At 44.8% G+C, this 10,258-nt stretch overlaps 1 protein-coding gene across 1 annotated transcript; it reads left to right on the top strand.

Annotated features, from left to right (window-relative positions):
* Positions 1 to 679: 679 nt before the first annotated feature.
* On the top strand, positions 680 to 6,140 carry LOC125541504 (actin-depolymerizing factor 9). The gene is made up of 3 exons (XM_087543740.1): positions 680 to 804; positions 930 to 1,195; positions 5,758 to 6,140. The coding sequence occupies exons 1-3, from the start codon at positions 802 to 804 to the stop codon at positions 5,906 to 5,908; spliced, it is 420 nt and encodes a 139-aa protein (XP_087399866.1). The 5' UTR covers positions 680 to 801; the 3' UTR covers positions 5,909 to 6,140.
* Positions 6,141 to 10,258: the final 4,118 nt, after the last annotated feature.

Genomic DNA, 10,258 nt, shown 5'->3' with positions numbered 1-10,258 from the left:
ACTTGACAGGCGGTCTACCGGTAGTAAACCAAGGCCGCATGACAAGTCTCAGTCCAAACCGAAAATGTTTAACACCCGCACACGAAAGAGGTAGAAAGGGACACCAGATGACATAGGAGCGCCGGATTGCAAAACGGACAACAGGGAAAATGCTCGGATGCATGAGACAAACACGCATGCAAATGAAATGCACATGATGACATGATATGAGATGCATGACATGCAAGCAAAGACAAGGCAACAACAGCGAATAACTGGAGGACACTTGGCACATCGGTCTCGGAGGGTTACATAATATTTATTCTCTTGGGTGCCTAAGGTCATGTCCAATGCAAGAACACTTATATAGACGCCTTTCACAAGCTTTAATACAAAAAATTATTTTAGAGGAGCCTAGACACCTAAAAGGCACTAAGAATTTACATAAACGTTGAACCTCAAATTAAGAAACAATATCATGATTTGCATTGGGCGATCATGCTTTGGATGGGAATAACTCTCGTACAAGCTAAAAGTTCTAAACATAAAAAATGAGGGACTAAGTCAAGAATAGCCTTGCTTGTTGAGTGGTCGACTCCCCATGACCAAGAGATGCGCATGACCTCAAACGGAGTGCTAATTTCTTTTCAACCTATTTTTCCTCTACCTTCCTTTGTTTCTCGCTCCCCCCCCCCATGACATTCCTCTCGCGCAAACCTTCTCTCCCCCTTGCAGCTAGCATCTCTCTCCTTCTCCTCTCTCCCCTCCAAGCTCCATCTCCGGTTTCCCACATCGTGTAGGGGGCTTTGAAGACACACAAAAATGGTGATCTCTCTATCTATCTACCTCTCTCTATATCTATCTCTCTCCCTCTCTTTCTTTCTCTTTCTCTCTCTCTCTCTCTGATCTGGTTCTTGATCAATCAATGTGCATGGTCGGATAAATTTTAGGCGAACTCTGCATCTGGTCTGGCTGTGCATGATGACTGCAAGATCAAGTTCTCGGACTTGAAGGCGAGACGAAGCTTCAGGTTCATCGTGTTCAAGATCGATGAGAAGTCGATGGAAATCAAGGTGGAGAGGCTCGGTGAGACTAGTTACGGCTACGAAGAATTCACAAACAGCCTCCCAGCTGATGAGTGTCGCTATGCTGTCTATGACCTCGACTTCGTAACCGACGAGAACTGCCAAAAGAGCAAGATCTTCTTCTTCTCCTGGTATGGGCCTACTTATACCACGTGCGTATTCATGATTGTGATGTGTTTTCTCCCATTGCAACGTAGCCTTAGTCCACCAACTTTTGTTTTTGAACTTCTCAGTCCATCAACTTACCCGCAAAAAATAAAAACAACTTACCCTATAAGAGGCACTACAACAAAAGTGCTAGACTCACGCATCATTACGGAGGTTCTACGGGCATATTCCAACTAACTAAACCACCCCCCCCCCCTCTGATTTTCAGGGGGTGGGCCGATTTCCCCACCCATGGCCAAGCATAAATTGCCAAGTGACTCAACCCACTAATAACTCTGTGTGTGTAGCTTTATTCGGCACTACAATCATTCCTTCTTATTTACTCGTCGTTTTGAATATCCTCAATGTCTGCTATACGATGTTTCACCATAAGTTTTCTTAATCGCATATACTGTTGTTGTAATTCTAGTAGCATAGATTTTTTTCTGCTTCTTCCTCTTTATATAAAAAACTTTTTTATCTTGGAAAATCTCTAAAAAATGCTGTTAGAAGAAGTTCTCACAGTTTCGGGTAAAAAAATCAATTAATATTTGCCAAGTATTTATAGGTAGTCCAAATATAACCATTTGTAGACAACACATCTAAAGATATATATTTTTGCAAAAAAGGAATGCTTGTATTCTAAAACAATATGTAAGTAAAGGCAGGATAAACAAATCGCTGGAAAAAAACCCCTTCAAGCAAATGCTGAAAATTTTCTACAACCACGATCTCATTACATATTAATCATTACCAATCAAGAGGGCCTTTGATATTGCAAGAGCCGTTTGGATCAATGTCAGGGCAAAGTTTTTATGGATAGTTGTCGGTCTCATATATAGAGTGACCCTCATGTAGCGCCCCCCCCCCCCCCCCCACCCCCTGATCAATTTCTGAAGGGTGTGACTAAAAGGCTCGCTAGCTATTTAATCCTTCCTAACCGACAATTATATGCTAAGCAGTGATAACTTGGAGCTAATCGACACTAACATGTAGAAGAGATCGGGAGTTTGTATGTTACAATTTTATGCTAATTAGTGATAATTTGTGCTAATCACAATTTTGTGCTAATCTATGCTAATTTGACACAGATTATTCTATTGGATATTATCTTACTTAAAATTACTAATGTGCATGTTGTTGTTTATTTATATTTTGGATGGTGGCCGACACCATAGCCTTAGCATTCTTAATTGAGTTATTAAATCATAGGAGAGGGGTGAGGTTTGAGGGAGCTGATAGAAGGTGAAGGGCCTGTACACCCGCGAAAAAAAAGAAGGGCGTGTTTGGGGAATGTTTTGAGAGAAAACCCGAGATGCCCCATGTCGCCTCCCTAGCGGCTCAAAAAAAAAACCTAGCCGCCATGGTTCCACCCCCTCCCCTCCTAGTCTCGTCGCCGCCAGAGAGGTCTCCCTGGCAAACGTAGGGCTGGCCCCGAGGAAGGTAGCCGCGGGGTACCTTGCTCGGTGGTGGCGCAGGCACTCGGCGCGGCAGTTTGGAGCTGTGGGCGGCAACGGCCACTGCTGCCGGATGGGCCTGGCGATGCTCCGGATCGTGATGCGTGACGCCGGTTGCGGCCTGTGCGTTGTCCTAGCTCGGAGGCCTTGGCTTAGTTGCCTGGATCTGGGGATCCCTTCCCCGTTCTATGGCCCTGGGTCGGGCTTCCTGGTCAAGTTCGGCCAGGATTGCGGTGCAGAGGCGGCGGTCACCCATGTTGTGCACTTGCGTGGTGGTGGCGGCCGACCAGGAGGTGGTGGCGGATCTGTCCTCGGATCTATGACAAGATAATCGGTGAAGACCGAGCCTCGACTACGGTAATGGAGGCGTCTCTTAGCGTTGTTATCTTATTGAAGGCATCGTCATAGCATGTCGTGTCTCTTCTTTCGGCCTGCTACGAGGAAACCCTAGATCCGTTCCCGGATCGGACAATGGCGACGTCTCGCGCCACTCTCCTTGCTGGAGGCATCATTTTGGAGCAGGTGCCGACTAGAGTGCACATGTGGCGGAGCAACGTGGTTTCTACCGCATCATCGACGACTGGTCTCGGCGGCATGGCGCAATAGAGTTTCAGTGGTGGGGGCATGTGGATGGACGCATGCAGGATGGTGGCACTGTCTGGCGTCGTGGTGACATCGACAGTAGTATGGCCTAGCGAGATGAATGAATTGATCACTACTAAAGATGGGACAGCTGATCCTAGAACATGCGCATCCGGTGAGCGCAGAGGGTCTAGTTAGACCGGTTGGTGCTCTCGGCTTGCTAGCGAGCAACTTCATGAGGCCATTAGAATAGATGTTATGTATTGATACGCGGTCAGGGCATGCCATCAGTCTTCTAGGAGTGGCGGGATTAGTGATCAGGATGGTGGCTTTGGTTTGATCGATGTATTTGGTCTGTTTGGCTATGTGGAATAATATAATATAATGGTTGTGTGCATCGGTCGATGCAGGGCCGGTCCTAAGATTTTGGGGGCCCGGGGCGAACATAAAATTTGGGGCCCTTAATATAAACATCAAATGCATATTATCTTCAAATTTTCTTGTAAGATTCTTCAATGTAAAGTGACTTATGATTGTGTCGATGTTGAAGTCAATGTCATCCACTTCTTGATGCATAATGTTGTCTAACCATTTAAGCTCTTTCATGCATTGTTTATCCCAAATGGTTCAATAATAATTTCAAAATTTAAAAGCTTTTTTTATCTAAGATGGAACAATCACATGCACAGTAATCCGAATAAATCTTTAAACACCGTGACTTCCTTAAATCCTTTAGTTCAGTGAAGTGGTTCATATCAAGCAAAGCAAACAAATATTTAACATGAAAGTCCTTCTCAGCTTCAAGAATTTTATTTTGGCAACTACTTTTATCAAATTGTTTCTTCCTCAAAGCACAAAGGTTTACTTGAAATTGTAGGGAATAGTGAATTTTTCTTTGCGGGGAGTAGGGAATAGTAATATGACATACAATACCTCAAATTGATTAGATCGGCATCAATCATTGGACGCTCGGCGATGTTGTGATGTGAATTTTTGGTGGCACACACTCGGCGATGTACATGTGCGCCCCACTCCAGCACTGCCAATTTTCAGGGCTAGGCGATGTTCATGCTGCATCGTCATCGTGTACAGCGCATCGATACCAATCAGCCCTCCAATGCTTATTTTCAATAGGCTCTGCGACTTGGGAACTAGGGTTTGGAGCCTGCGGAGAACAGAGAATATAGGAAATTACAGAATAAATCACGTCACACGATTGTTTTTATTTTGGAGGGAGATTGTCTCACGGTAGTATGGAATAAACAGAACGGAAGGACGTGATTTACGTGTGTTACGACTGATTTGTTTCCTCACAATCGTACACTAATTTACTTGCGTACTGCCATCCCTTCCTTTCTGGACCTGGGCTGCTTCCTGTTTTTCTACGTGAAGCTATGGCCCAATGGGCTACTTACCTTTACACGTGCACTACACCTGGGAGGGGGCCCCTAGATCTCGGGGGCCCAGGGCGCCCCCCCCCCCCCCCCCCCCGCCCCCCCTCAGGGCCGGCCCTGGGTCGATGCAGAGGCTGGAGGTATTCCTCCTTATCGAAAAAAAGTTATATAGATAGATATACTAGTCATATTTGGGGTGTGGTGGGGGAGAGGAAGGGCTGCTGGAGATACTATTACACATTCCAGAATACTCTGGTAACGATAGTTTGAGCACGCACATAAATGCCTTTCAAAATTTATAGTTTTGAGAAAAAAAATATAGGGTTATATGTGAATGTTGATTGAAGGTTCGTTGGCACCAACTGAGAAATGGTTTTGCCTGATTTTGGTCGAAAAGTTATAGATTTGTGGTGTGTGTTCATTCGACACCTTTGGAAGCACTGTTTTGATCCTCCTACAGTTTATGACATTGTGGTGCACTATAATAATCATAATTGACTGGATTACTTCTGGATACTCGAATATATACATCCATATACCTTATGGATAACTAGTTTCAGTACCATTTTACTCATATATCAATTATAATAAGAGTGGGACAATTTGGAGACCGACTCCATAAAGCCCCTTAATATTGAAAATTTCAAAATTTAAACTTTCCAGTTTCTAAATATTTCAAAAAAAATACACATGTATACAACGATGTAATGTGCGTGTAAAATTTCAGGATGAAATACCTTGAATTGCGAGCCACACAAAAAAACTCAAGGACTGTAAGCATGAAACAATACATATGCTAAAAAGCCTCATATTTGTTTATTTTTTGTAGCTCTCATTTTAACGTATTTCGTCCCGAAAATTTACACGCATGTAAATTTCTAGTTATATGTGTATTTTCTCTGGAATTTTCGGAAACTGAAATTTTTGACTTTTAAAGTTTTCAAATTAAGGCCTACATGAAGCTCGGTCTTCATTTGATATTTTCGTATAATATCACATTGTATTATGGGATGGGGGAGTATTAATTAATTTCCCCATATGCATAACATTTATGGACAGACATAGATGTCTTCACTTAAAATGATGGAGTGTTTCCTTACTTCAATAATATAGGTCTCCTGACACGGCAAGAACAAGGAGCAAGATGCTTTATGCGAGCTCCAAGGACAGGTTCAGGAGGGAGATGGACGGCATCCAGTGCGAGATCCAAGCGACCGACCCCAGTGAAATGAGCCTCGACATCATAAAAAGCCGAGCTCACTAATGAAGCACAAGTACATATACTCCAGCTTCACAACGTACAATGAATATATCCATATGAAACCCTTCCGCAATCGACGGCGCACGCCATGCCCATGGATTAATTGGCATGGGAATATCTCTCGCTTACAATTATCGTTTACATCATTTGTTCCATATGCTATTTTTCAGTCTTCGGGATAAGCTCTGTCGACATTGATGCCCATATGATTTCTTAATTCCGTTGTTTATTTTTCCATGTGCGTGTTCCAATTTTCTAAGGTGCATGGATGTATGCAACTTGTTGGTCTTCCCAATGCATCTGAAAAGATGAAATAGGTCATTAGGCTTCTCAGTACAATCCACACGTCTCGTATAATCTTCGTGCATTTGCCCGGTTAGTTGGCCCGACATTTGCAAGCCCTGAGAGCAAGGTGGCCTCGGTATCATATGCTCGAAATGCATGAATATCGTCCTTCTTTCCCGATGGCTATGACGCATCTCGCAGGGTCACGGCGGGTTATGGTTGGACATCATTAAGAATAAGTACCTACGTGGCCAACCTCTGGCTTTCTGTCAACGATCTAGTGGATCCCAGTTCTGGCAATCCACTACTAGGGAAAACCTTATACACAGAATCTTAGTAGCAGCGCGGTTTAAAAACAAACGCTACTACTAATTAGCAGTAGCGAGCTTGAGAAAACCGCGCTACTAATAACCTGATAGTAGTAGTGTGGGTTTTTACCCCTCGCTACTATTAAGTTATTTCCACCGTACCTCCCAGGACCAACCGTAGTAGTAGCACGGGTTGTAAAACCTACGCTACTACTACGTGGATAGCCATAGCGCAGGTCAGACACCCGCGCTACTACTAGTCTCCCACGCCACCCACCCCCGCTGGATACACTCCCACCCGCAACCGTCCCACACCACTCAACCCATGTCTGTCTAAAAAAAATCCACCAACGCCCGATCCAGATCCCCTCCGCCTCCATCCCCCGCTGCGTGCGCCACGCCGGCGGCCGCGTGGCCGCCGCTCCCCGTCTCGCGCCGCTGCCCTCCCCTCCCCCCCCAGTCCAGCGAGCTCTGATGAGGACATCAATACCATTATTACACCCACAGCCCCTGCTACTATACACACTGGACCGATTACTAGAGCTCGTGCACGCCAATTGAATTATCAGGTACTTTCGTTTCTTGGTAACGATTCTAATGTTCATGAGAATATGATGCTGTCTAAATTGGATACATTTGTTTTGCTTACAAATGAAGGGCCTAGCTTGGACAAGAAAGATGAACCTTGGAGCAAGTTCAAGCATGGAGATGATGGCATGCGCAAGGGGAACAAGAATGGAGTTACAAGTGATGATTCCAGGACTCTGAAGCCACCATAATGAGTGCATGAAGCATGGGACGAAATATACAAGATGCCACTTCACAAATTTCGTACAGAGGCTATTTTAGGTGCTGCGTCACCTTATTATTGGGCCAGGCCCATGTATTTTCGAAGTATTTAAGTATAGGCTGTTTTTAGAGTCCGTATGTATGGGGAAACAAGAGTTAGGGTTGGTTTCGGACCCCTCCACCAAGGGCCACGAAATTCCCCCTCTCTCCTCCATATATACAGCCCTTAGGGCATCGTTTAGGCTTTGGGTTTTGTTTAGATTAAAAGTTCGCCATAGCTGCAACTTCGCGTACTTCGTTTGTGTCCAACGACCAGACCAAGACGTCACAGAACCCCACCTTGATCAATAAAACTTTCATCTTATATTCGCAATATCCAGATTGCAATCTCAGTTTCTTGCTTGTTCTTCGTTTGCTCGCAGGAAACAGACCCTCGTGGTCAGATTGATCGTGCTCCGGCGTGGTCAATAACCCTCGGAAGTTGGTTTAGCGATTGCTAAGGCGCGGCGTCTCGCACGTTCGTAGTCGGATCGTCAAGGTCGACTCCCACAGAAAACGATAGCCACCATCTCATCGAAACATCGGGACACCTTTGCCTCTATCAAGTGGTATCATATTTTCAGGTTGCTCAGTGAGATTTTACAGTTTTTCGTAGATTAGATCGAGTCTTTTCTTCATACCTACAGTCTACGAAAAAGCCAAAAAAAATTAGGGTTAGTTCATCCTATCCGAACCAATCTGAGCCTTTGCATAATCTTTTCTGTATTTGCTTTCTTGAATTTGCGGTTGCATTGTCGTGTCAAGTTGCTGGTCTTAGCGTCTAGTCCTTTAGGGTTTCGAGTTCTGTTCACAGGTTGCCACGCCGTCGCCGCACCATCGTCAACATCATTACCATATACCACCACCCCACCATATACATCGCCGCTGCCATATACCACCACCAATCCGAGTCCAGCTATACCATCGCCATATACAACCACCAGTCCAAGTTCCACCAGATTCATCGCCGCCACCAGTCCGAGTTCCACCAGATTCATCTCCGCTACCAGTCCTAGTCCGAGTCCAGTATTTGTTGCTTTGTTTTCGAGTTCCAGATCACGCCATACTCCGAGTTGGGACAGAGTAGGACTCCTGAGATTCCGTGCTGCCCGCAGAAGAAAAATAGTTCCAAACTCAAAAAAAAACTAAGTCTGGAAAATTCTGGCTAGGCAGTTTTTAGACCATTTGTAGACTTTTTTGAAAAAATTTTGTTGCGGAGCAAAAAAAAGAGGAAAAAAAGTGGAAAAAAAGGAAAAAAATTCAGAGTGTGCTCCTCCATTGTTTATATGCAGCACCGTGATTTTGTTAGTGTTCTAGGCTCGCGTCTCTAGCATGGTCTTGCCTAGGACCAGCACAGTACCGTCGTTGAGCGTTTATTCAACTTTGCATCTCTGAATTGATTATTGCTGGCCCTTTTTGCTACCATATTATAAGCCTTCCCAGCTCCACATACATCTACGTCCTGCGTTTGACTCTCTCTGGTAATCGCTCTATCCAAGCTTTGAGAGTTTTGACTACGACGGTTGCCGATCACCGCCTGCTGCTGGGTAAGAACTGGTAAGAATTTGAGATTGGCTTGACGGATTTGTGACCCCATCACCACCTCTTGTTAGTATTCTGTAGGAGCATATTCTTGTGTGTTTCTATCGTTGCTAACCATGGCAGGATCACAAGCCGACGAGACTGACTGGGAGAACATGACGAATAAGGAGTTGCATGATAAATTTCAGCAAATGATGAGTGGATAGGTGCAAGATGTGCTAAACAGATTTGAAGAGGCCATGGAGAAGATAGATGGCATGGAGAAGACGTTCGAAACAAAGCTCGATAACAGGTTTAATGAATTGCTCGCGCGTCTTCCACCACCACCACCGGCTGCACCTAACGCACCTCTACAACAACAACAACAACGACTACCTACACATCGTGAAACAGCCCTCCGCCGAGCGAGCCGTCTTCCTCTTGCACTTGGCCAAACTGTTGGTGCTGCTGTTGATACTTCTGTGGCTCCTGCTGCTGATGCGGAGGAGGATGATTTTGCCGGAGATTACGAGGATGAGGTTGATCAAAATCAGAACTACGTGCCACCACCAGCACAGCAACCACCAGGTCGTCCACATGCAAATAATAATGGCAATGGTAGGGCTCACCCTCAGGTACGAGATCATGACCATCTCCCTAAACTAAAATTGAATATTCCACCATTTGAGGGTAGATATGTTCCTGATATATATCTTACTTGGGAGTTAGAAACTGAACAACGATTTACATGTTTACAATATCCCGAGGAGAGACGTGTTCCTGCTGCTGTTTGTGCATTCACTAGTTTTGCATGTGTTTGGTGGTCTGAGCATTGTAGATTATATCCTATTCCAGCTACTTGGGCTGCTTTGAAAACTGCAATGCGTACTCGTTGGGTTCCACCATATTATCAACATGAATTACTTCAAAAATTGCAGCGTTTAAGACAAGGAAAAAATTCTGTAGAAGAATATTATCAGGAATTACAAACTGGCATGATTAGATGTGGTATTGTTGAGGAGAATGAAGCTATATTTGCACGTTTTATGGGTGGATTAAATAGAGAGATTCAGACCATCCTAGAGTATAAGGAGTATAATAATATCACTCGTTTATTCCATCTTGCTTGTAAAGCTGAACGTGAAGTGCAGGATCGACAGGCATTGGGGCGAACTAACTTTTCTGCAGGTCGATCTTCATCATGGACACCACGTGCATCCTCTACTTCCACTCCACCAGCACCTCCATCAGGTGCCACCTCCAGCCGTGATACAAGAAAGCAGGCACAACCACCACTATCTTCCAAGAGCACACCTGCTGGACCTGCGCAGAGCTCTTCTTCTTCCATGGCATCAACAGGGCACACAAGTGATATTATTTGTCGTCGTTGTAAGGGAAGAGGACATTTTGC

Source organism: Triticum urartu, chromosome 2A, assembly GCF_056163025.1.
Source record: "Triticum urartu cultivar PI428250 chromosome 2A, HENAU_Tu73, whole genome shotgun sequence".
Taxonomy (NCBI): Eukaryota; Viridiplantae; Streptophyta; class Magnoliopsida; order Poales; family Poaceae; genus Triticum; species Triticum urartu.
The sequence above is the reverse complement of the archived record's forward strand: the minus strand, read 5'-3'. Positions and strand labels throughout refer to the sequence as shown.

What these genes read in the sequence shown, in the direction of transcription:
- LOC125541504 (XM_087543740.1), top strand. An exon ending in AAGATCTTCTTCTTCTCCTG is followed by an intron (nt 1,196 to 5,757) that starts GTATGGGCCTAC and finishes TCAATAATATAG; the next exon opens with GTCTCCTGACACGGCAAGAA.